At 39.8% G+C, this 27,669-nt stretch overlaps 1 protein-coding gene across 11 annotated transcripts in view; it reads left to right on the forward strand.

The window, feature by feature from the left end:
* The window catches only part of LOC109465605 (MLX-interacting protein-like), a 50,483-nt gene that overhangs the window by 4,527 nt on the left and 18,287 nt on the right, over positions 1-27,669 (forward strand). For 5 of the 11 annotated variants that reach the window (XM_019762957.1, XM_019762992.1, XM_019763011.1 and 2 more), the window contains exons 2-18: positions 1,803-2,140; positions 6,457-6,563; positions 7,268-7,344; positions 7,997-8,086; positions 9,615-9,725; positions 10,624-10,692; positions 12,193-12,376; positions 13,052-13,144; positions 13,825-13,884; positions 14,992-15,122; positions 16,720-16,824; positions 17,694-17,849; positions 18,506-18,613; positions 19,180-19,395; positions 20,080-20,401; positions 20,942-21,127; positions 27,022-27,200. In XM_019762957.1, coding sequence (XP_019618516.1) covers positions 1,803-2,140; positions 6,457-6,563; positions 7,268-7,344; positions 7,997-8,086; positions 9,615-9,725; positions 10,624-10,692; positions 12,193-12,376; positions 13,052-13,144; positions 13,825-13,884; positions 14,992-15,122; positions 16,720-16,824; positions 17,694-17,849; positions 18,506-18,613; positions 19,180-19,395; positions 20,080-20,401; positions 20,942-21,127; positions 27,022-27,200 — 2,532 coding nt within the window. The remainder of the gene's footprint in view (positions 1-1,802; positions 2,141-6,456; positions 6,564-7,267; positions 7,345-7,996; positions 8,087-9,614; positions 9,726-10,623; positions 10,693-12,192; positions 12,377-13,051; positions 13,145-13,824; positions 13,885-14,991; positions 15,123-16,719; positions 16,825-17,693; positions 17,850-18,505; positions 18,614-19,179; positions 19,396-20,079; positions 20,402-20,941; positions 21,128-27,021; positions 27,201-27,669) is intronic. The other 6 variants (XM_019762984.1, XM_019762967.1, XM_019763021.1 and 3 more) reach the window with 6 other exon arrangements.

A 27,669-nucleotide genomic window follows, 5' to 3' on the forward strand; every position in this document is an offset into this window, starting at 1 on the left:
CCCTGTAATGAAGGCATTCTTTTTGCCACTCTTGTTATATTTTCTGCAAGCCTCACACCACATAAGCTTTCTGTTTTTTTGTTTCAGCCAAGTGCGTCTTTGTTTGGTTGTCTTGTCCACGAACCATGAATCTTGGAACAGGTATATCTTCTTCTTCTTCTTCTTTCTCTTCTTTCCTTTATCCTAAAGAAATAAACAATTGTTTGGCCTTATAAACAAAAAACGCCTTGCCCTGTTCACTGCTTTAGGTCAGCTTTAATATCACATTTGTTAAAATTTCAGTGAAAAAGCCAATAGTAAGGTGACAGTCAAACAAATAACAAAATTGACTGCAATTCTTTTTCCAAAGGGACACAAAAATTACCAAAAGAAGACACTTCAGACTGTACAGTACTTTTAATTGTACTACAATCAACAATCTTCTGTTTAAACTTGGTCACAAATGATAAACTGGTAGAGAAGTTGGTTGAAATAGAAACAAATGACAAACACGATAGTATCAATGATTTTGTTTAATTTCTTAACAACATGTTCCTTTGCTTGCTTTTTTTTAAAGTAAGGGTAAAGTTTAGGTAAAATTATGAATTCAAATGACTTGCTTTGGGCAAAATACGAAATTTCTACACAGCAACCTTTAATTTCTGGGTAAGACTTCACAGTATACTTAAAAAATTAAGGGTTCCACACGTAAAGAATGCTAAAAATGATCGTAGCAAGAGTGGAAATTGCATCGCTATGGAAATAACACAGTAATGATCTTACCGAAAAAAAGGCAAATTTGGATTCCGAGATCGAAAAAAAAATATTTAAAAAAAATACTAGAAATAAAAAAAAAACTCACACAAACCCCCGGTCGTTTTGCACTTGACTCCTCAGTTGAATCAGACTCTGACTCGGAATCCGACTCTGATGACGGCCCGGGAGTGTTGTCTGCTGCCGAGAGCACATGGCCGCCCCCCTCCCCCTCTGTCTCGGCGCTCCCACGGCACGGTCGGTCCACTTCTCCCTCGTCCGGGCGTGTTTCCCGTTGGTTTCCAGCTTCATCGGTTCCTTCGGGGTTTTGAAGAGCTTGGGCTGATGATGTTGTTGCCACATCTCTTTCGTCGCCATCACGATCGGACCTCTGCTGAAGGAACCGTAGAAGCGAAGTCTGCCTCGACATATTTGTTTTGCTTTGTCATCCACGAATTTCATGGCCGAATTTTGTCGACACCCGGGTATTGACGATGTGACCTCGAAGATTATCGAAGGCAAGCGAAAACTGCACGAAAACAACATTTTGTCACATGACATGCCCCCGAGGTAACTCCCAAAAAGCGTCGGAAAGTTCCGGAAGCGAGTTCGCGATGTTTTGGTCACATGACTATCAAGAAACCGGGGAACGAGAAGGAAGAGATCTCGTGTCCAGTGTTGTAGTCGGGATCCGGAAGTTGGTGGGTAACGCGATGTCGGCACTGCGCCGACACATTTTCGGGCTTTAAAAACTGACGTAAATCTAATTCTATCTCAAGAATTTCAAACAAGCAGTGCATCAAAGGTTTTTTATTATTTTATTCCATCACAGCAATGTTGGAATTACAGTGTTTTGTACCTTTACCGTACTTAATACTACAAAAATATTTAGGTGCACCGGTGCACCCACAGTCAAAAATTGGGTGCACCGATCCAATTTTGGGTGCACTAAGGTGCACATGCACCCATTATTTCGATCCCTGCTTACTGAAGAAAAATTGGTATGTAAGGCCTAAACAAACAAACAAACAAACAAACAAACAAACAGACAAATTTTATCTCGTTTTCAGGATGGTGCCATCGTTACAACTGCCAATGGAGACAAGGCCATCCACAGCGGCCATTTCATGGTGTCGTACATCCACAACTCCAACGCTAGCGTCACTCCCGAGGACTCTAACGAATCCTCCCGCGCCCAGACCCCCAACCAGATGTCCACGCTATCCCAGGGCACATTCAACGAACCCAGCCAGCGAGAGGAGAAGGCCCCGAGCAGCCCGGGTTTCGACTTCGGCGCGGCGGCGAAAGAGGTCATGGCTTCGTACCAGTTTGGGTTCCGATCCTCCAAACAACTGTCCATAGACGCCTCCCTGACTAAGCTGTTCGAGTGTATGACACTGGCGTACAAGTAAGTATGACTTTTACTATCATGAAAGTTCATCTGTGTTGGTAGTTACATGTTTAAAGTTAAAACTTTTGGTCCAACACAAAAGTTTTCTTACCTAGAGCTTTTGACCAGTCACTCAGTAGACTGACCCAGTGAGGCTTGTCACATGGTTTCTTTGAAGTGTGACGTCAACACTGGGTCAAAGGTATATCTGGTAGATGATGTTGGCATACAGATTCAAGATGTCATGAATCGTTGTAGAGAAGTTACAGCAAAATCTGCAAAAATTAAACCACTGCAAAAGTTTCTGCATTAAAATTTATCACACAGTGTTGATCTCATCTGTCTGCAACTTGATAAGAAAGGATTTTCTATATAGTTTATGGAGATTAAGATAAGCGCTTGGTTATCAAGACAACTGTAAGCCAAAGAATTATTAGTATTACCTTGTGGAATAAGTTGTTGTATGTTCCAATATGTTGTTTATGTTATGGTTAGGATATAGATTTGGCAAGGGGAGTTCACATCTGGTATTTGTAACATAAAATGTCACAGACTCAATGCTTTAAATGTTAAAGATACTGTGACACAAAAATAAGAGAGTGATGATGAAATATACAGATGTGTGTACACGAAACCAAACCCTAAAAATGACACAGTTAACCATATACATGTGACCTGTACCCTCTAACTCTTTATGGAAAGGATGACTTCCTAGTTAGACAGATTTAGCCATTCTTACATAGCTGACTTCCTCTTCCACCCACCCCAAACCAAAATTAGACATAGTATGATGTAAATGTACAGTACTTGTATTGGAAATTGAAGGTCAAAAGTTACGTATGGCCACAAGACATTTTTAGCCATTTAGCCATTCTTACATACTAGTAGCACTTCCTTTTCCACCCACCCCCAAATTAGACTTAGTATGATCATACTGTACAACATTATTGAAAATTAAAGGTCAAAAGTTACATATGGCCACAAGCAATATCTAAAGAGTCAGCTGTCAAAAAGTTAGTTGGAACAGAGAAGTATTCAGACATGTTGCTTGTATGTGGGTTTAGTGTACAAATATTTAAGTACCAAAAAATGTTATTTTCCTCAGCTTTTGTATGATTTATTTGTGGTCTTTAACTCACTACTGCCTAACCCCAAAACCAATAATGGTGGTTAGTGGTTACCTTAGCAGGCTGAAGGGTTCAACAAATTTCCAGCGATCATTGAAATCTGGACAGAGGACTCTATTAGCATGTACATGCAGTATGTGTTAAGTTGTCAAATTCTTGAGAATCCAGGCCCTCTGTCCCACTATCTGTCAGTGACAGGGATTTTGCAGTGATAGCACATATACACATGTATGTGGCACAATTCTGTTTATCCCTTTTGGAATAGAGGCCAATGTCAACGTGACGTGAACTCAAATAGACTCTATAGAAACGTGTCCATGCATTGATCCAAATGCTACCAAAGGTCTCTTGTTTTACTGCAAATTCATTTATGTACGAGGGGGTATTATATAGTCTTACAGTAAGGGGGAAAGGAGGAATTCATTGTGTATTATAGATTTTTGGACACACAGAAAATCGGTATGGTTCCCAATGTGATGATATCGCATTTACTGGTAAGATGTCATGTTACGAAAACTGCAAACTTAAAACTGCAGAGAATATTTCACGATTTACAGTACCATTGTGACCTTACCAAAGTTCAGTACTTTGGTGTACGTACGGTCACAATGTTCAATGGGACATAAATACATGTAGCTACTGTAACAGTGGGGGGGTTTATAGGCACTACCAACTGACCTGGCCAAGGGGTCTAGACCTTTTAGCCCATTCGGTAGGAGCGTCGGAGTTTGTTATTTTATGTTCACACTAAAATGTTAACTACAAGAACTACATGTATATGCTGTATGCTAATTTGCATATTCCTATGCCAGTTTAGCATAAATGTAATGCCAAAAATTAGATGTACTGAACCCTGATGTGTTTGATATTACATATAATATGTCCAGCTGATTATTTATGAGTGATGACCAGTGAAAGGAACACAACAGATCAAATAACTCACTGTTATTTTGAATTCTACACATGCCAGAACACAAGCAATATCGCATGGCGGCCACAAATATAATAAACAAATCATAATGAGGTTGTCAACCTCTGACCTAGTTTTGTTTTTAGCTATAAGACTGGAGAAAAAGACAGGTATTTATATTTATAGATATGGATTTATGATATTAAAAACGTTAGTGTATTGTATGCCACACAGTGTGAAACTGAAAGTGATGTCTAACTAGTTAAGTTCAAAGGAATACTCAATACTAAAGGAATACTTGACTTACTCTTCCACTGGTTATGACAGAGAAGACAGACATTTTAGTATGATTTTACAGTATATACAGGTTCATTGTATTGGGGAAATTCCCCTAGCTCTTTTCAACAAGCACAATGAATAGTGGACCACAGCTTAACGTCCTTTCCTAAAAACTGAAACTCTTTCCTGGAGCATGCATGTGGGATGAGCTGAAACAGTTGGGATTCAAACTCACAATATGTTCCAAAGGCAGGGTCGCTATAGCTAACCACTGGACAGTGTTTAAATGCATTTAGGTATACCCCTGACTTCATGTTATCTGTACTCAAAATGTCTGCAATTGAAAGTAAAAAAACAACACTACAAATTCAAAATACAAAGACAAAAGCAAAACTAGATATAGTTCCAATATGATTTATCAATTAAGATAACCTTATGTATACATGTATAATAATATAGTGGGTAGACAATGTCTTCAAGTCGATATAGCTGTCATTAGCCACTACAGTATGGCCCAGTTAGGATGTGCATGGTATCCAGTTGTGTGGATATGACCATGTTTAGAGTACCACCTCATGTGACTAACATACTTTCACAGTGTTGGCTTTCTTCTACCCATCAATTACATAGCAGGTCGGCTGTGGGTAGGAATTATGACACAACCAACGTTTCTTTAAAATCATAAAAGCTACCTGTAATACTTAGTCCCTTTTGGCCCTGTTTCAATGTATTTATTTGTCACGAACTTGAGCTAAATGTCGGAAACAAGGGATTAACATGAAAGCTAGGAATGTTGCCAGTTGCCGGCATAGCCGGGCTATATTTAATAGTGAAGGATCATCGCCTAGCTATGAAAACATTGCTGGAAGGCCCATACCATAAAGAAATATGAATAATTTATGACTGTTTAGTGTTGTAACCTTTATTTAGGTAGTTTATTTAAGGGAGCTTCATGTTTCAATTAAGACAATTTCCATCTTTTCTAATTAGTAGATTAAGACCTTTATTGTACATAAATTATATATTTTTGCCCACAGGTCTAATATTTATTATGTTTACAAATACATGTAGTATTATAAAACATGTGGCTTCCTCTCGCTTCTTGGTAATTGTATGGATTTATAAATGGCGCAGCATGATATTAGTTGGTTTATCAAAAGATGTAACAAATATATTAGCTTTCTCTTTTAAATGGCCAAATACTTGGAATTGTAATTTTATAGGATGAACTTTGTCCATTAATTCGCACATGTACTTTAATGCTCACAATGACACAGCTCCAATATTGTCAATAAGTTGATAAAGGTCAGAGAAAGGCAAAATTGGTACAGCCTATAATAAACAAGACTTGGGTGAGTGTCATTCAAAATTAATGATCTGTAAAATTTGAAATATAGTGCAGCCCCCTTTCTTCAGAATCAAATTTTATACATGTTATAAAACGGTCCTTTAGATGAAGTTGTCAGGTCTAAGATATATTGTATTACCTCAGATGACCCGCAAGATTTTTCAGGTAACCAAATATGGTAGTGGGGCTAGCGTAGTATCCAGTGGTGCATGTACAAATGTATATGCGCATACATAACCTGTAATACTAGCTTGGACAAGGCTCCAAATTTAAATGTGACTAAAAAAAATACACGCTTAGATAGGATATACTGAGTCACATTTGAATTCTTATAGTAGCCCTTGAAATTCATTTTTGTGAGTAGGTGCACTGGTGCACCCAACCTAAAAATTGGGTTCACAAAAACTGCACTAAATAAAACAAAACAAGTAGAATGTCAGCAAAAACTTATTTATGTCTCATTTTTAAAGGAAAGTACTATAACTTACTCAAGCAACTGGATTTTAAGTTAACTGATTTTTGGCGTATCATATAACTTATACTGTTGAGTAACTGATTTTTGGCGTATCTTTAACTTGCATGTAAAGGAATTTCGCTTTGTTTGAACTTTGATACACAATGTGCAGGGACTGTTGTTCCAGTAATTGAATGATTGTTCATCTATTTCCAGTGGCAAGTTGGTGTCCCCAAAATGGAAGACGTTCAAAGGATTGAAGCTTTTGTGGAAAGACAAGATTCGTCTGAACAATGCTATCTGGAGAGCATGGCACATCCAATGTAAGTGGAACAGGGAGCAAAAAAGAGAATTGCCTTTTCTTTCTATCAACAGCAACCAGAATTTTAACTTAGCTTTGCTGGTCTGCAAGTATGCATGTTGACGCTGTGTGTAGTATCATCGTGTCCAATCAAAGTCGTGAAAGCCAGCCATGACCCAACAGCTTGCTTGAAGTTACATCATTAGGCCACACTAATTAAATTTGTTGTTTTTTGGATCCGCCCTGTCCATTTTTTTCTGATTTGCAAGAAAATAAATTTTTTGGGGGATTCTAAATCAACTGCAAAAGCAATCAACCAAAAGCAAGTAGGATAGACCCGCAAACCCGCAAAATCAGCCACTCGAAACAATACTTCTAAAGTTCTGTAAGTAAAAGAAAAGTGATACTACTAGTATCCACATGGAAGTTGGGGGCTTGCTTTTCCCTATGTTGTGCTAAGAGGTGCTCCCTAATCAGTTGATGATCAGCAAATTTGCATGAAAATACTAAGAGAAAACCCTAAACATTTTGGGAATGGTGATTTTGAGGAGAGGGGGAGCACCCTTGCTTCATTGCTTGAGGAGAGCCTTGGACTAACTACGTGTAAAGGAAGCTATTTGATGGGTCATGGCTGATTCGAATCCCGAGTTTCGAAGACTGTGATTGGACAGGATAATTTAGAGCTGCTGCAGCTAAACCCTGACACCTTTGCCGTCCCATGCACAGATATCAACAAGAAGTCGCCCTTGGTCTGCCAGTTTGTCGCAAACCCGCTTGCCGACGACGCACATTCCCTCCCACAGGTCAGTCGTTGTTAAATCTATGACGGTTTTGTGTTCTCTTCTCTGCTGTGTCTCCTGTTTCTATGATCTAGATGTGAATCGTCGGAAACCCTTGGTGTGTCAGTTTGTGTCCAATCCCATGGCTGACGACACCTACAGTATCCCCCAGGTTAGTACATGGTAGGAGGAGGAAGGGTCCACATGACCTGTGATGCAGTGCCACCATGCAGCATGGAATGGTACTGCAGTGTTCATGCCCTCAGGAGGGTAGCTGATAGCCTCCATAGCATGCCAAAAACTGGGGGTTTGGGGGGTCTTCAGGGTCTTTGGGAGCTTTTATGTGCTATTTTCTGATTGCATATGGACAACATAGCCGGCCTGATTGAATTACCCCCGTTTTTTAGAACTGGGCTTATCAGAAAACAGCCGAAGACCACCAAACCCCCAGTTCTATAAGCCTGCAATGGAGGCTAGGTAGCTGAGATCTTGCCAAATTGTCAACCCATTAAAAAGTCTGTAGCTTGTGCCACTGGAACATAATCACTTTCCAATAAAACTGAATCAACCAAAGATACCATATTTTATTTTATCCAATGCACTTGTAAAACATGTGAGCCCAAGATTATGAAATGTTTAAGTTGCTAGAGTTGCATACATGTGTTTGTTTCTTCAGGCTGTTGTGCTAGAAGGGAAGTACTGGAAGAGACGCATGGAGACCGTGGTCAAGGAGTACATGAAATGGAGAGTGTACTACAAGAAGAAGGTAATGCTTTCTACAAAGGACAGGGATAACATTTCTTAAGTACATACCTGTAGGATTTCCACTGTCTTACATGTACATGGTATTATATAAAAGCGTACTGCAGTTTATATCAAATCTGCTAGAGGTCATTGTTACATGTATGTTGATAATGATACATGTCCTTGACTGTAATATCTTAAGATTGGAAAGCACTTTATTGCACCCATATTTTATATTTCACACCTAATGGAATACCTTAAAAGTTAATGTGTTTGTTATGTCGTTATGTTTTTATTATGAATTTGCTACAACATTGTGATCAGAGTGAAGGAATTGAGAAGTTACAGTTCGTACTAAAACTGCATCAGTGCACCAGTTCCAAAGTTGTATAATTTTAAGGTTGGACAGTGGTAGTAGTTGTCACAATTTCCAGTTAAATGCATGTACATGTATGTTGTAAAGTTCTGGAACAGTTTGAACTATGTTGTTACCCCCTCCCCCCATTTGTCCATAACCACACATGCATTGCTGTAAAAGGCATGCTTGTCTTGTGCAGTGTTCCGTTCTTTCTGCATGTGCACAAAGGCGGTGACTTGTTTAGTTGCACTCTATCTAAAAATGCCTCAAGGGATATAAGGAAAAAAAGTTATAGCTGTTGGTTTGTGAATTGGTGATGCTCAACTCGCATTTGAACAATGGGCTTCCATGTACATTTCTTAGTGCAATGTATAGACAATTTTATAGAATCTCTCGCTGTCAGGGGCTGATTTGGCCTCCTCCATATATATTGTATCTCTAAGTTGGGAGAACCATTTTTAAAACAACCAATAGGAGCTCAGGATTCTTCATCACCATCAAAATCAGTCCAATGGGAGTCCAGGATTCTCTGTCACCATGGAAACCAGTCACCACAACCTCTAACACCTTTATAACAGTCACTTCTCAGTTTAAACTTTGATTGGTCAATATCGGTATAGCACATATGCATAAATCAACAGGATTAAAATGTTCCTAATTCTCCTGACTTAGAGGTGTAGGTCTTCAAGCATCTAGGGAAAGGTTTAATGGAAGTGATTGACTGGATATGGCCTTCACTAAATGGTTAGCTTACTGGTATTGGATCAAAGAAGTAGAATGGAAGTCACAAAAATCTCTGAGCACCTTCGAGTATCAAAAAACTTGTTCCAAGTGGAGGTTGTGGAAACTTAATATACTGCAAAGAAACTGCTTACAGCATTTCTTTCCAGTGCTTCCTGTCAGACAGGAGTATAAATCCCTCCTACTATAAAATTGCAACATTATTTGATACGCTGGGATCCCCTGAGGTTTTCTTCACTTAAAGTTTGAATCCACAAGCATTTCTGTGCACCGGCTGACCTACTGTTCGCACTTTGTGGAAACCTTGTTAATGTTTTTACCCTTGTTTTTCCTCCACAGCTGAATAACAACCCATGTTTATTGCGCTTACGCTTGCTTTTCCTCACCGCCTTTTTTACGTTTTTTTCGGCTAACCTCCCCCAACTTGTCTGGGCATGTCTTGATTGGAAAGACTGCCTTTTTTCAGCGGATGAACTGTCCTACGGATGAGGATCTTCTGAAGCTAGACGCGCTGGACATGCCGCTAAACATGCCGCCATCACACTACATGGGCTGGACTCTGGTATGTGACTTTTCAAAGGCATTCAAAGTGATTTCAGGGCAGTAAAACTGCATTTTCAAAGTCCATTTTCTGGTCATTCCTTTAATGTAAGTTGAATCAACCCTATGCCATTGCATATTGATGTGTGAGGCAAAAATATGATGTCGCTGATGGAAAATGGTTGCTTGTTTCCTACCGTAGGCTGGTTCTAGCTGTTTATTGGTGGTACCAAAAAATAAAGTGCATTGTAGCCTGTTTTGGGCTATTTCAAATGCTTTTAAGTATGAAATGATGACAAAAATGTGCTCAGAAATAGCAGTAATTATTGTCATTATCAGACAAATTTCCATATCCGGGATTTTTTTTTGTTTTGCTGCCCTGAAATTGCATTGGATGCCTTTAAGAATAGTGTTTTATTTTTTTATATTATATTATCTTACTTTTTTTAGCTTTTGTTAGCATATGAAATACTGAATATAGACTGCTGTCTGGTTTTCATTGAGATCAATCATCAACATTAGAGAACAGGATCATACATAATATTATTTAAGATATACACGTATTTGTGTATATGTCTACATTTCATTTTGTTTTGGGGGCAATTTTTAGTTTTCAAACAGCTACGAGAGTCCTAATCTATACACAGACTTTTCTTTGATTTTGAACTTAAGATTATTTAGTTTCCTTTAACATTATCAGTTCTAGCAGTTAGTAGAAATTCTTTGATCAGTGACTGTATTTTTGTAAGGTACGTGATTTACCTCACAAAATACAGTCACTGATCGAAGAATTTCTACTAACTGTTAATTCTACGTGACTGATGAACCTCTTCAACGATATCAGTTCTAGATACTCTAGATATCAGTAGTTAAATTTTTGTTGGTTTTGGTACGAAGCACGATGTTTTCACCCTCTACAGGATGACTTCTACTATCTCCGTGAGCGGCAGGAACCATGTCCCTGGTGGGACGCCACAGGGGCAGGGAGGGTGAATACAGACCACTTTTGTTTGTTATTTTAAAAAATGTTCATAACAAAAATAAACAGCTTAGCAATCAAAGTGACATTCGTTCAATTTAAAATTCCGCATCACAGAGACTTGAAAATAAATGAAAACTTAGAAAAAAAATCACCAGCAGAATATAATAAACCTCTCTCGCAGGAGCTTTGTTTCTTCTAGAGGATCATTTTCGTCTGCAGTTCAAAAATAAGCTGCTAGGCTATGGATTAGTGCTGTGTACTGGTTCACTGGACCGGTCCTGGACTTGTAAAAATGTTTAGGTCCAAGTCCAAAAAAACCTAAAAGTCAAGAACTGATTCCGGACTTATTAAAAAAAATCCCATGTCACATACCCTTTTTCTTTCCAAACCAACTAAAAACCTTCCGTAGGTTGCAAAATCTGTGCTGCAAAATGAAGAAAACATTGCCATCGGGTATCGTCAAGTGTCGGCCTCCAAGTTTTGCCCAAACAACATTGCTAACATGCAATTTTGTAGATGCCATGGGTTAAGGTCCAGACTTACGAGTCTGGAACTGAACCTAAATCTCTGGACTTGAATCCAGACCAGAACCTAAATGTGGGTTTAGGTACACAGCACTACTATGGATAGAGATGCCTCAAATTTGCTGATAGATGCCAAGAAAATCAGCTATGTGCTAGATATGCTTTCATTGAATGTTCAGTCTCTGTGAACTCTGTAATTTTAAAATTGTGCTTATGGATCACCCAGAGGCAAGCGTTCGGCTTCGTCTAATCCGTAGTGACATTTTCTTTTATGTCACTTTTGGTAGCTGGGGTGCATTTAAGGTGGCTGTTAAGAAGTGTTTTTACTCACAATCTGGTGTTAGTAATAGCTTGTTTCTGATCCATAACACAGGTAAAGATGTTCTATTTGTTCAGTTATACAACTTTTTTTTCTCTCTTTAAAATGAAGCTAGCTGCATTAGCATGTAAGGTTTGGCGTTGGGCGAAACTAATCACGAAACTTCTGAACGTAGTGGCGAAACAAAGTTGAGTTACGCATAATATCAAAACAGAAGTGGCCTGTCAAACTACACAATTTGAGTCACGGAAAAGACATTTAGAATCACTCTACACAACATGAATATCAAAGTTCTTTGATCACAACCATTTTTTTCACGAGCCGACGTTTCGATGGCCGTCTGTCATCTTCATCGGGGCAATTCTGACTGGTTTGCTGTGCACTTATGCTAGATGTTACTTGGTGCATAGTGCACTACAGGTGTTACATGGTTAACAGTGCACCTTTAGTGAACCATGTAACACCTTTAATGCACTATGCACCAAGTTACATCTAGTGTCAGTGCACAGCAAACCAGTCAGAATTGCCCTGATGAAGATGACAGATGGTCATCGAAACGTCGGCTCGTCAAAAAATAAATGGTTGTGATCAAAGAACTTTGCTATTCAATCGTTTACCAACCTGAAGAAATTATTTACTAGACAACAGTTTATTTGTGTTCTAGGATGACTACACGATACTTCGGGAAAGGCAGGAGCGGCAGAAGTCCCCGCAGAAGAAGGAAACGCCGCTGCCCTCGCCATTCGTGCCGACCTTCTCGGAGGAGGACGCGTGGATGATGGACTTCACCGACACGCTCTTCTCCAGTCTGGCCCAACCGTTCGCCTTTCCCAACCCCAAGGAGATCGGCAAGTTTCTCACAAACACAGTTTTATGTTTGTATTTAGTGCTGTGTACCGGTTCGCTGGACCGGTTCCGGACTTGTAAAAATGTTTAAGTTCAAGTCCCAAAAAAACTAAAAGTCAAGAACCAATTCCGGACATGTTAAAAAAAAAACAACATGTCATATACCCCTTTTCTTTCCATACCGCCTAAAACCTTCCACTGATTTCAAAATCTGTGCTGCAAAATGAAGAAAACATTGCCATCGGGCATCGTCAAGTGTCGGCCTCCATGTTATGTGGCCAAAATTTTGCCCAAACAACATTGCAAGGTTGCCAACATGCCATTTTGTATATGCCATGGGGACTTACGAGTCCAGAACTGAACCTAAACCCCTGGACTTGAATCCGGACCTGAACCTAAATGTGAGTTAAGGTACACAGCACAAGTTTGTATGGTGTGTGCAATTTGATCTAGTAGTAAGAATTCAAAGAAAAAAAGAAAGGAAATCATTTCATTCCATCAGAGAGGATATCCCTACATTTGTATCTGAAGCAATGGACTCATTTTTACCTGAAAGGAGTGACAAAAAAAATAAGGCCTAATAAGGATTTGAACCTTCAATTCACAAGTCAATGACCAACTTGCCACTCAAATACATCAGTGTTAGTGATCCAAGGTGTCGTCTCTGTTTTTCACAGCTCATCTTGGTAACGCAGACATGATCCAGCCAGGCTTGATCCAGCTACAGCCCAACTTGGAAGACTTTATGGATACATTTGAGCCGCTGCAAGGTAACACAAGAATTCAGAGATCACATTACCTTCTTGAAATTTTAAGAGCTAGAATTATTTGTCTCATTGAATACGGAAATAAAATTGTATTAGCAGGATCATTTTGGGTTTACGGTTTTCTCAACTAAAAAAATCCCTAATGAATGTGCAAAAAGGAGCGATCTTCTTTGCTTCAGAATCTGTGCTCCTTGTCAGTAAAACATAAGGGAGAATAGGGAGAGGAAGTGTCACTGCATATGCCTCTAATTTAGTCTAAAAACAAAGACTAGTGATTAGTAACAACCTTACCTTGAAGGAAATGGACTCGACCTTAAGGCCAACTCAGCCTTGCATCAGCTGCAACTTGTCAACTGTGGAAACACAGTCACACAAACAGACACACAGGCAGACACACCCAAAACCAATACCTCCATTTTTCATTATTTTTTATCATCTTTAGAATTATTCATACTCTCATAGTAAAGCTTGTACATTTTATTTTCTCAACTTCCTTTCTTTTCTTTCTTGCATTATATGAATAGTTTTGTTTGTGCTCATTCTAGAGTTACATCTTACTTTTTCCATGTTTTTTCTTTCTTTCTGTGTTGTTCCTTTCTCTTCTTTTTTCTGTGACAATCACTCCCACCCTGGCCCTGGTTGTATTTCTGTCCGTTTACCCACCACTACCATGGGAATGAAAGACACTGAGCTGGAAGAGAATGAATGTGGGTGCGGCCTTTGTGAAAAAGAAATTAATCAAGGTAAGGGATGGACCAGGAAGGCTCATGTAGGGGCTGCGTGAAAAAAGAAATTTTCAACATTTGGCAAGTATTTTAGTTTTGTGACCTTCAAATTCACCCCATTTCCTGTGTCTGACCCATGTACATGCAATAATATCGCATATGGTTGTGACACAGGTAGAGTTAAACAAAAAAAATGCAGTGCAAAATTGGTGAAAAAGTGAATGGTGAAAGAAAAGGAGATTTTTACGCCCCAAAAAGTCCTTTCTTATCTGTCCCTAATAGAACTAATGAGTGGGCTTGCTTTTTTTTTAACCGTAAGTTAACAATCCACATGTACAAACCATATATTAACAGGGCTCAAAATACCACCCATACAATCTTTTTACTTCCTAAATTGTTAAGTGATGCTGGAAAAAGTTTATCTGGTGCAAGTGATTTTCAGTTTTGCCTGTACCAGTGCAGGTATGCCGGAAAAAGTATTTTGAGCCCTGACATGTGTAAAGGTATAAAATTATGCAAGCATGTCACGATTTCTTTACTGTTATTATTTTTACTATTTTTGGTTGAAAAAAGAAAGCATGTCATCCTCAGAATGCTGTGACAGTCTCTATTTTCTTTTAAAATTTAATACACCTTTCACTGCTTTCCAACTGTTCCTTCTGTTTTGTACAGAACTAGAACAAAATTCCAACTTTAGGCCACACCAATTTAATTTGTTGGTCCTCGGATTTTTTCATAAAAAATATGAAGCGACATGGCGAAAAAAATAAAAATAAAACAGGTCTAGGCATCCTATTATAGCCCCAAATGCTATGATAGGAGCCAAGAAGTCAACACAAAAGGCTGGGCTAATATTCAAACTTACAGTATGAATTTTTTACTTTTCATCAAACCACTTCATTGATACATAGAAAACTGTAACAACTAGGAAGAAAAGGACTTTCCTCAACTGTTGCGAGCAAAATATGAGCATTTTTGAGTTGATTCAGAACCAGAATTTTTTTTTTTTTGCAGATCAGAAAAAAATGAAGAGGCGAATCCGAGAACCAACAAATTAAATTGCTGTGGCCTTATGGCATACACACTCTGAGTATGATTTTTCTATTATTTTGTATGATATTACAGATATTGTTCGGAATGCGGGACTAGAGTTTGGAGGCAGCAGCCACATGAATCTGGGCAGCGGGCTGGAGATGGGACAGCGCAGTTCACAGCAAGGACAGCAACAGGGACAGCAGCCCAACATATCCATACAGGTAAGGTGCACTACTGAACACGGTGTGTTGGGGTTCTGTTAAGGTGAAATATTGGCTGTACATTTTCAGTTGGTACACTGGTAGTTTGTTGGGATTACATTGTGTTTTTTGAGTGTTTGTCAGATGCACTTTTGGTTTACCAGATGAAGGTATTTTTCGAAGTTTAGGCCACCCCAATTTAATTTGTTGGTTCTCGGATTTGCCTCTTCATTTTTTTTCTGATTTGCAAACAAAAAAGATTTTGGTTCTGAAGATTTTGCCTCCAACAGTCGAGGAAAGTCTTTTACTTTCTTGTTGTTACAGTATTTCCAATCAAAAGTTCAAAATTCATTGATTAAATGTTAACCCAGCCTTTTGTGTTGACTTCATGGCTCCTATCGTATCATTTGGGGCTATAATAGGATGCCTAGACCTGTTTTTTTTTTTTTTTGCCTTGTCGCTTCATATTTTTTCTGGAAAAATATGAGAACCAACAAATAATTAAATTGGACAGGTGTGGCCTTATGAATTTATGTATATTAGATGTAGATGTGCACATTGGATTCACACATTGTGCAACTACATTTAGGTAAAAGGTGTTTTTGGGTCATAGCTTGAACTACCACCTACATGTGCAGGTTATTGCAGGTAAAACTGGACCTGTGCAGGTACATGTGCATTTTTGACGTCTACCTGCAGCTAACCTGCACTGGTCCATGTAAAATTATATATAGTAAATCACCCCATTTGATTTATTTTGTCCTGTTTTCAGTCCCATCTTGTGTTTATTCTCTAGTTCGTTGGTCTTGGAATTCATCCTATTCTAGCTCTCGTTCTTTCCTCTGATTCCATTTCAATCTGTGAATTCACTTAGTCTTCACGGCAGCAAAATTTTGTGGTCTGAGGAAAATTCACATGTTCACGAAACTTAATCTTACAAGGGGAGTATGAATGATTTGATAACAATGATGATAGGTTCATGGTACAGATAGAAGACTAGTGACCATGAAAACAGAGAATATGAAAATGCAGTGAAAAAGTCAGGAATTACACTTTACAGTATAATATAGCCTAAAATATAGGCTAGAGTTTTCATTTGCCCCAAGTCACACAGTTCTCACAAAGGGATCACACAAGCACTTGGACCGATTCTGCAAAGTTCCCAAAATAATGCATGACGTATGACACCAATTTAATTTGTTGGTTCTCGGATTTGCCTCTTTTTTTTTTCTGATTGGCAAAAAAAAAAAAGAGATTCTGGTTCTGAATCAACTCATTGGTAGTTTAAATATTAACACAGCCTGTTGTGTTGACTTCACGGCTCCTTTTGTAGTATTCGGGGCTATAATAGGATGCCTAGATCCGTTTTTATTTTTATTTTTTTCGCACTGTCGCTTCATATTTTTTCTGAAAAAATCTGAGAACCAACAAATTAAATTGGTATGGCCTAAGGACTAAATTTTTGGGAGGTGGAGAAAGGGTGGACTAGTCTTCGTAGAAATTGCGACCAGAGGACTGAACCGGAGTTAGAACGGGATTGTACGCCAGGATTATACGAGTTGGTAAAAGCTTCAATCTCCTCAAAAGCTTCATTGGTTACGTTCTCCTACCATCACAGTTAGATGTGGGGTCTCCCCATGCAATGCATGCCAGTGACAAGGTCTTTCTGCCTACCTTGATCAACAAGGGTAACTTCCAAGCGATGGGTTTTGGTCCCCCCCATGTAAGTATCCCAGTTCCAACGCACACATGGCACAAAGGCCCCAAAAAACAGCTCTCCGCAAAACTGTTCCACGCCACAGCTGGGCAGGGCTTACAGCTTTTTTTCTGTGCAATACTCTGTTAAATGATACAAGGTTTTGTCACATTTACAAATGTATGCTTACTTCCATGCTAGTATGCTCTGAAAGAGCATGTTGGCAGAACGTACTGCACCTGCGTTTAACCCAGATTTTTTATGGTTTAATTTTAATTTAATGTTTGGTCAATGTTGCTTCAGAATTTTGCCCGTTATAGATGATATATTTTGCAACACAACATTTGAAAACTATAGCCAGGATGTTATCCTTTGTTCAAGTACAACCTTAAACAAGACATTCTGCCAAAGTGCTACATGTATGCAGAGTACATTTGTATGTGTTACAAGTTTTGCGCAGGTGCAGTACGTTCTGCTGACATGCTCACTATACATGTAAGTGTTTTTAAGGGAAGTTCCATTTACAATCACAAAAGGGGGTGTCAACAGTCTTGTCAACTCTTTAACCTTTAGCATGCTGAGGTAGCTTTGGCCCCAGTAATTTTTGGCAGCAAAGTAGCTTCAGTCTTTAAAATACATACAGACTGTAAACCAAACCTCTGAAATACAATGCTTAGGCTTTTATACTCATATCATGATTGCTGAGGTGGCCCACAGCATGCTAATGGTTAAGGCGCTGTAAGCTTTTACAACATGACAGAAACACACATGTACATGGACCACTTCAACACACTTGTTAAACTGAAGTGGTACATGTACATTTCTATGTAAACTATGGCTGCAGTTTGGTACCAATCTGCTAGGTGGTGCTGATGCCTAGTGTTGTATGGTTCCAGGTGGTGCCACCTGAAGAGCGGCCATCAGCCAGCGCCACAGTCAGCTCCCCACCGTTCCAGAACCAGATGTCTGCCGACACCATGCAGTACCAGGGCAGGTCACAGGCAGGGATGTCCTACCAGGAGTCCTCACCTATACAAATGGACACTAACCAGGTAAACAGGATTAAATCAGTTCAAAGAAATCCCTTCTCACAATAAGACAGTTGACAGTTAACATATGTGCAGCATTCCAAGTCAAAGGCTATTCTTTGTCTTAACACTACTTGCCAATGCCCTTAAACTTCACCTCAGACCAAAATGCATTGCACATAGTGGTGCATACCGGTTCACTGGACTTGGATCCGGACTTGTAAGAATGTTTAGGTTCAAGTCCAAAAAAACCTAAAAGTCAAGAACCGAGTCCGGCCTTATTACCATAAAAGACCATTTCACATACCCCTTTTCTTTTCAAACCACCTAAAACCTTCCGTAGATTGTAAAATCTTTGCTGCAAAATGAAGAAAACATTGCCATTGGGCATCGTCAAGTACCAACCTCCATGTTATGTGGCCAAAGTTTCACCCAGACAACATTGCAAGGTTGCCAACATGCAATTTTGTATATGCCATGGGTTTAGGTCCGGACTTACAAGTCCGGACCTGAACCTAAACCTCTGGACTTGAATCCGGACCTGGACCTAAATGTGGGTTTAGGTATGCACCACTAATTGCACAACACAAGTGCACTTGGAACTGTAAACTAGCAGCATTGATAATTGTGTCTTAGGATCCTGTCCAAAGAAGTCTTCACTAACCTTGTCATTTTTCCAGACATCTTTAGAGGATGCCATTTCTGTGCTGGCCCAGAACACCAGGCCCACACAGCCTCCACACATCCACAGCAGCCAGCCTGCATCCATGTCCACTTCTACCCAGCAGGTTTGTTTGTTTGTTCGCATAACCGGTAAACCACCTTTAGGCGTAACACAACAGTTCTGTACATGTACGTACGTGTACAAGCTGCGTAAGACCGGACTGTAAGGTTCTTTAATGAGCGTGGTTCTTTAATGTGCGTGGGGTGTGGCTCTCCCCAAACATGGGACCTTCATTTAACGGCCTATCCGAGGGACGTCCCTAACCGAAGCTAGGTACACATTTTCACCTGAGTGAAGTGAGGAAAGTCGTGTTAAGTGCCTTTCCCAAGGGTACAAGATCGTTGACATGGGCAGGATTCGAACCCGGGACCTCTTGGGTATGAGCGGAACGTGCTACCGACTGTGTTTGGGAGAGCCACACCCCACGCATGTTAAAGAACCCACCACACTTATCAAAAAGAGCAGAGGACCTTCCTGGTGTGAGTGGTTCAAACCTTACAGCCTGGTCTCAGGTTTGACATCTTGAAGAGGTGATATTCACCTGTTACGTCAATCCTTCCACAAATGTGGTAAATCTTCATAACAAAATAACAAATATAACAAGAAATTAAAAAAAAAAATTTATTACAGGTGAGCCAGGTCATCGCTGCCCCCACCCCCATCACACCCTCGTCCACGGCCCACCAGCAGCCCCCCACCATGCTGCCCATGTACCAGGCCCAGCCTAACATCCCCGTCATGCCCAGTACACAGACGGCCTTCCAGACACCCACGTCATCTCCACAGCCCAACGTGGCACCGTTCGGCTTCCCACAACAGCAACAGCAGAAGACACAGACTATACAGGTAGGCTCATGTTGGTTTGTTTCACATACAGTCATGCCTTAGAGTTATCAACCAAGAATTGAGGTTTTAAAGAACCCGTATTTCCTAACTATCGTAGACTGGAACTCATTGCCACCAAGCACAGTTGAGGCATCATCACTAGAAAGCTTTAAACAACTCCTGCAATTAAATGTGCAAAGATTGAGTGTAACAAGATTAGTCGTTCGGTGTGATATAGCTAGCTGCCTGCAAAGCTGATGTGTTACGCCGAAGGGCGGTTATGCCGGCTATACTGATACAGGGACCACCAAAAATGTCAAATTGGCCAGGTGAGATGGTCACTTGTACAAATTTGACTCTAATTGGTAAACTGCCTTTAGCTGTTTTGTACAGTAAGTACAAGCTGCGTAAGACCAGACTGTAAGGTTTGATCAATTCACGCTGGGAAGGACCTCGGCTCTTTTCCGTATATGTGGTAGGTTCTTTGATACAAGTATACTGAAACATGTGACTTCTAGGTTTATGTCCTATCCAAAAGGATATCCCTAGCTAAAGCAAGGTACTCATTTAAATTTTCACCTGATACAAGTGAAGAAATAGGTGTAAAGCGCCTTTCCCAAGGGCACAACATTGGGGCATGCTAGGGACTCGAACCCAGAACCTTCAGATTCTAAATCCCTAACCACAAAACCACTTTGCTTACAGCCGATGCCTGCCCTCCAACAACAACAACAACAGCAGATAGTCTCCCAGGGGAACTACGCCGGGTTTACCACTGTCAGCACGCTACCGGCAAGCACGTTCATGGAAACAGACGATCAACAACAACAACAACACCAGCAACAACAACAACAACAGCAGCCTGCTCCCACCAGGAGTAGGACCACGCCCAAACAGTATCCCCTGGCACCCAAGCCTGCACCATCTGCCACCATCCAACAGGGGGCGCTGGGGTTCACCACCCAGAATGCCATGCAGGTGGCATTCACCCAGAATTCACTGCAGCAAGGCGTGAATAGTAATACAGGTAAGGAGCTCTGAGATGTACTAATTGTTTTGGCTGCCTTGTTTTGAGTGGCTGAGCTGTGGTTTTGTGTACTAGTATCCGTCTGCACAGAGTAGGTTGACAGCACGTGGGTGGGGAAGATTGTCAGACTAAGTAAATGGTGTGTCCACTTCCAAAAAAAGAAGAATCTATAACTTTCAGTTTGCAATCAACTATGTCTTGACTTGCTTGTACCCAGGTATCGATGAGCAAAGTAAAACATTTACTTGGAAATTTGTGCTGCTAGAAAAGTGACAGTTGTTGAAAGGCAAAATGGTCTGCAGTTTTTCTCAGATTTGTCCACTACTGAAGATCTCAGTAAATTCTACTGTGAATTAATTTACTTTAGCATTGATTTTTTCCAGAGTTTTAAGTTCTTGGTTGAAACAATTCTTTAGTATTGAAAATGCAAATTCACTGTGTTATGGAAGACTGCAAAATCAAGGTTTTAAGATTTGTACTAATAATAATATATAGTATCAGAATTGCATTGTTTAACAGTCTTGTCCATTGTGTCCACAGTCCAGTTCATCAAGCCCAAAGGACTGAGTCCCATCGCCCCCAAGCCCAGCACCACGGCGTCCCAGACGGCCACCATCCTCACCGCCAGCGTGGGGTCTCCCCAGGGGGTGGGGGGGTCCGGGGACAAGACCCACACCGTGTCCGTACAGAACACTTTCCTGGCACAGCTTCTAACTGGGGGTTCAGGTAAGAACATCACTTCAGATTTCTTTAACCTTTAAGCCTCAGTCACAACCCGCCGTGCATGCTTTTTGTCTGACAGTGTACATTTTATTGGGAGCCACGTTTGCTACGTTTTCTGAAAACGTGGGGAAGGAGTGGCGTCTACGCACGTCCTTCGCATGGTTGCGCAAGGTGTAAGAGTGTCGTCTGCACGCCACGTCTGGTCGTGACCGGTTGCGTGCATTGTTCGTGGCGCAAGTGGTAAGTGAGTTGCATTTGTACGTGCTTATAACGTACAATCTCTGTGCAATTGCAACTTTACCGTAAGGAAGCCATACTCACACGTACTTCTTATGTACGGTACGTACGGGGCACGCGCGTCGCCCGTACTCACACGCACCGGTGGTGAATCCACAGACCAAATGCAGAAAAAGTTTTACATGCACTTAAAGTTCTACGGCGTGTCTGCATGCTCCGAAATCCGTAGGATTCCGTACGGAGGTGGTACTCACCACTTACAGATTCCCTACAGTACAAGGAATTACAGTAGGATTTACTGTGATAAGCTGTGGAAGAGGATTATAATTTGAGGAGATTAACTCTCTGATTACTGTCATTAATGGGATGATTGTTTTTTGTTTGCCCCCCACTGGATTGTCAGAATGCAGGATTATTCAGCAGCATGTAAATATATGTAGATTTTCATGGTTTTTTTGGGGGGAGGGGGGGCTTAAGGAAAAGGCTTAGTCTAGTACTGTAACAGTTGTACATTTTGGCACAAGAGTCAAATCTCATTCTGTCTGTATGTTTGCTTGTGTTTCCTTAATCTAACTCACAGGAAGTTAGGTCAAAGGTTCCAGAAAAGATTCGTTTCTTGTCTTGTTTAGGAAAATGCAGCAAGAAATTCGCAATTATGAAAATTTACAAATTGAAAAGTCCTAAATCTTTTACGAGATCTTTGATTCATGTCATTCAAAAACTCACATTTTGGAAGCAGCATACATGTACAATGTAGCTTAACTGAATATTCTAGGTGTATTGTATGTATTCGTATCATTTTATGTATTATTCATGTAGCTGGATATACATGTAGCATGGTAAAAATGGACATCGCGACACAAAAAGTCTAGAAATAGTAGAATGACTACCGCGAAATCGTGACACAGCAAAAATTAAATGTGTTTTTTTTTCTACAGTACTGTTAACAGTTTTATTTGTACGAAACATCCTTTTCCACTCCTGCATTAAAATTAAACCCCTGTGAAAATAAATTGATTTACAGTAGCACAGAAGCTAGAACATGCAACGTGACACTTCAAGCTAATGAGTCCTGTTTGCTAATGAACAAAATCCTGTTTAATAATTAACAAAAGCTTGTTTCCCAGCCACCAAGTTTGTTACAGAAACCCACAGTACCTACATTTCACAAAACCTTCACCTTAAAATTTAATAAAGCTTGCACAAAAAAATAAAACTGACATGAATAATTTACAATGACGTCTAAATTCCGTGAGCCCGAAATGGCGTACGTGTTACAATATCGCAGGTCAAATTGCAGGGCTCAAAATACATGTACTGGGTGCATGTGCACCTTAGTGCACCCAAAATTGGAACTGTGCACCCAATTTTTTTCTGTGGGTGCACCGGTGCACCCAAATATTTATTTATTTAATTTGTACATATCAACTGTATAATAGTATGCAGGATATTGTTGGCGTCTAAGTGTCAGAAAATAATAAAATCTTTGTTGAAGTACTTGTTTGAGATTGGAGTTAGCTCCCATTTCAGATTCAAGCTCAGAAGAGGAGCAGTAAGACCTGTAATTAGGTTTTGTTTTATTTGGTGCACCCCCAAAATTTTTTGTGCGCCTAATTTTTTAGGTTGGGTGCACCAATGCACCTATTCCCAAAAATGAATTTCGAGCCCTGCTATCTGTGATTATAAAAATGGCTACCTGTTCAACGCTCTGTGTCTAATGTTGCGAAACAGTGTGTACATATGTTAATGATGTTTGCCTAAGGGGAGGTGTGTAGCAAGATTAGTTCAGACTTTTGTTTTGTCTTTGGCCATTCACGTGAAGAAAAATGGGAGTGACGTGCAGTATTGTTATCCCCCATGCCTAGAGCACATGGACAGGGGATGAATAGGGATCATCTCAAAACTTTGTGATGTTTTGTTGTGATGACCTTTGCTTAGGGTAACCCTGAGCAATGCAACTGACCTTTGTAATTATTTATGGATCATTTGCATTGAAAGTACATGTTTATTTTGGGAAAGAACTTGACCTACCCACAGTCTAAAATATCATCACAATCCATCCAAAAAACAATCTTTTACAAAGTTCAAAATGAAATCTCCACAGTAGCTAGTTAGCCTTTGAAAATTGAGTCTCTGAACTATTTTAGTGTAGTGAAGAACTAATCTTGTTTTGAGTAAGATTTATTGTAAAAAAATGATCTTGTTTTGAGTAAGAGTTAGTGTGATGAGATGGTCCCCATTCCCTTTTGTGGCCATTGTTTTGCCGGGAGGCACGACTGCACGGAAGGGCTGTCACTACTCAGAACCCGGCTTTTAAACGCACCGCACGGACAGGGAAATAATGTTGGCCATGGCCAGGGACGTTAGCGAACTCTGCTATGCCATCAAAGGCTTGGACGTTCTGCAGAAAAATTCAGTGGGGCTCACAGGTGAGTCGTGGTTAGCAGGGGTTTAGATCAAGTGTGCATTTTCCAGATGAAATGTAACAACGTTGTGATTACGTCCCGATCACCTTGCTCTGTGTGTGGAAGGTCAAACGCATTTACAGGGTAGATTTGTCCTCTAGATTTGCATTTAGACCTGTGCATGTAAATGTGTGTTAAGCTTACTGTCATGTAATTTGCCTTCTAGTATTAGTCGTAATAATATATGTAAAATCTTAACTGAGTGCTTGGAAATGTTTTGAAAAATCCCAAGATTCCTTGTGAATTTGTAACTTCACATTTGCTGATTTTGTAATATCTGAGCCATGATAGGATTTAAACATACAGGCTGTGCTAATTTTAGTAATCATAATAATGATTTTGAGTCTTTCGTATGAGGAAGAAAAATGACAAAATTCTGCCTTCAACTGTATTGTGCTAGTCACTATGTGCCACCGTCTAAGGAATAAATAAACATTGCATGAATAGAAATTCCTCCATTGTGGTCTTAGTTGTATTGAAGTGTAGCCGGTTGAGCAAATATGGCCCTCGGTACTAGAGCAGTTAATCCTTCCAGTACCGAACCGTCTTAGTAAAGATAGGTTATACTAACTTCTTATACAAATACTGTTGAATGGGCTGGAACCATCTTTTCTTTCTCCACACTAAAATAACTGTGAAACTGGTTTTAAATCTGTATGTGTCAAGAGTACAGAAAAAATATACTGTAAATCATGAAACATTTTCTCATCATGACACTGAAAATATGTCTTTCTTGTATGACTTAACTGCACTACAGAATTGTTTTACCTGCAAAGTTAAAATGACCATGAAAACCTCTGTTCCCTCGAAATAAAACCACTGAAATAGTGTAATGATTTGCAGTACTTGCAGTGTATGTAAACAGTGTGACAAGAAAAAATATACGAACACAAAAAGTACTTGAGATTTTGTGGTCATAGTCGTCTTGTGGCCATTTAAGATTTATGAGTTGATCCTAGGCCACACCAATTTACTTTGTTGGTTCTCGGATTCGCCCTGTCCATTTTTTTCTGATTTGCAAAAAAGAAAAAGATTTTTAGGTTCTGAATCAACTGCAAAATGCTCAATGAAAGGCATATTTTGGCCCCAACGGTTGAAGACTGTCCTTTTCTTCCTAGTTGTTAAAGTTTTTCAATGTAATAATGCAACTTCGTTTCATTAAAAGTTCACAATCTATTGTTTTAACTATAAACCAGTCTGGTATGTTCACTTCATGGCTCATATTGTAAAATTTCCGGCTAACATGGGGTGCTGTGGCCCTTTTTTTTATTTCGCCCTGTTGCTTCATATTTTTTCTGGAAAAAAATCAGAGAAACAACAAATTGAATTGGTGTGGCCTTATAATGGTACTCAGTGTACATACAAGACGTTGTTAGATTGAACCTTGAATATGTGAAGGGTTCAAGAGCAAGTCAAGGATTTTACCAACACGTACCATCTGGTTCTACTGAACCATCCGTTGAAGTTGTCACAAAAATGGTAGATATGTTTGCCATTGACAGCCAGGAAGTTACACTGTACAAGTTCATGTCAAGGTAACTGGTAAATGTGTACATTGTAACACTTGAAAGTGTAGACTGAGGTCTTTTTGTCACCAAGACAGCCATGAATTTTAGCACAGCTTTTGCAGCTAATATCCATTTTGAACCACCTTATGTACATGTTGCTGTACCAGGTAAAACTATTTGATTTTGTATAATTTCTAACTTTATGCAAAGAGTAGGGGTACTGGATGAACATTTTGTTTTGTTGTTAGCCATTTACAGTGTAGTTTAACAGAAAGAGCTCACTAAACTGGTTGGTTTTTGTTTGAAGTAAATCGGATGTTGTATTGTGGAGATATTTGCAATTTAAGTCTTATTTTGGGGACTTCGTGGTTACAAACTCTGTAAAAAACTCCATTTTTATCATTTTTCAATAATAAAAAGGATCACTATACAACTACTGCTAACATTTCATGATTTACAGTAAAGAACAGCCTGGGTACCATCCGATTTGCTTTTTTTTATCTGCCCATGTTTCGAAATATTTTTTCTGAAAAAATCTAAGAACCAACAAATTAAATTGGTGTGGCCTAAGGTTAAACCAAACCATAATTTCCTACATATAAGCTATCTGGAAAATATCAATAGCACCTGGTGAGGTCATAATCAATTTTTCCACTGTTATGTAAGGTGACACCACACAGATGTTGCTAAGTACACAGTGTGGTAAAGCCACCCCCTGGCAATGGTTAATTGATTTCTAATGTTACTAAATTAGCGTGGCCAAGGTGGCACCAGTCCGTTGGCTGTTGTTCTGTGATCACCCTTTTGTCCCTGTGCTAAATGGAACGAACCTATTCGAATTCCTTAATTCGATCAAAATTAAGTTAGTGGCTTGTGTGATGAGTCAGTCATCTCTGTCAGGTTCACAGTAGGCATAATTCATAGACAAAAAAAACTCTTTAGCCAGGGCAATGTTTTACTCACTTCCTAATACATGTAGTAAGTAGAATTGATTTTTTTAAACGAGCACTCAATGATTTCATATCTGAAATATTTAGAGTTTTTGTAGATTTTGTATGAATTTTAATTGTGACTTTCTTGCTGATTTTGTATATTTTTCCAGTGCCTCACATAATCCTTGAATTTAGCAAAAATTGGAAGACAGGAAATGAAATATCCTTTTCTGGGACCTTTGAGCTACATGTAACTTCCTGTTAGTAGTTTGATTTGAATAGAACTTTGATTTAAGTTTGATATGATTTATTTACTTAGGAACACAATGAGAAGACAGGAAAGGTGATATCCTTTTATGGGACCTTTGAGCTAACTTCTGTATCTGTATAGCCGGTATAACCGCCCTTTGGCATAACACACCAGCTTCGCAGGCACGCGGCGCGGCGGCAGCTGGGTACATTACACCGATCGACTTGTTACACCTAACCCTTGAATAGCTAACTCTAGACATTGTTTAAAGCTATCTAATAACAATGCCCGTACTGTACTTGGTGATAGCGAGTCCCACTCTGCGATAGTTCTAGGAAAGAATGAATTCTTGAACACCTCAATACTTGGTTGATAACTCTGGTACTTGAATGCATGGCTATTTCTTGTTCTCTTCTGGGCTGGTATTAGGTACTTAGTAGTTGGGACGTCCAGCAGTTTATTAGTCATTTTGTACATCATTAACTTCCTATCTTTTTTTCCGCAGGAGCGTTTACCACCCAGGGTATCCAGCCATGTACATCAGCCGGGACTTCCACCATGTCCAACCAAGTGTACCTTACCTCGTCCGCCATCAAACCCGACACTTCTCTACTCAACACTGTGGTCACTCCCTCCACAACACAGGGCTTCGTCCTGGCTGCAAACCCCTCACAACTCGCACAGGTAGGTTTGTTTGTTTGTTACCTTCATGAAAAATGGAGGTATTGTTTTGGTGTGTCTGTGTGTGTGTCTGTCTGTGTGTTTGTGTTTCTGCACATTTGTAGCCAGCATAATTCTTGAACCTTTGGATGGATTGTAATGATATTTGGTATGTGGGTAGGTGTTGGGTAGGCAAAGGTCATGATCAATTTTGGGCCTCCTGGTGGCTGACCTTGGTACTGCAGCAGAACTTCCGGTTTTTGTATCTTTTGTCCTGGACATGCTAGTATGATCTTGATTTTTGAGTGGTGGATAGCTTTTCCTGCCAGTAGTAAGTGGTGTGGGTTTGATCCCCCTAGCAGCTTGTTACCTGCATAAAAAAAAGTGGTACATGTATTATTTTTAGGGTCTCTGTACACTGTAATTCAGTTTATGTTCATGGTAGCAAAAGTTCATGGTCTGAGAAAAATCGACATGTTCACGGAACTATATA

This window comes from Branchiostoma belcheri, unplaced genomic scaffold (genome assembly GCF_001625305.1).
Source record: "Branchiostoma belcheri isolate BF01 breed outbred unplaced genomic scaffold, Haploidv18h27 scaffold1, whole genome shotgun sequence".
Classification (NCBI taxonomy): Eukaryota; Metazoa; Chordata; class Leptocardii; order Amphioxiformes; family Branchiostomatidae; genus Branchiostoma; species Branchiostoma belcheri.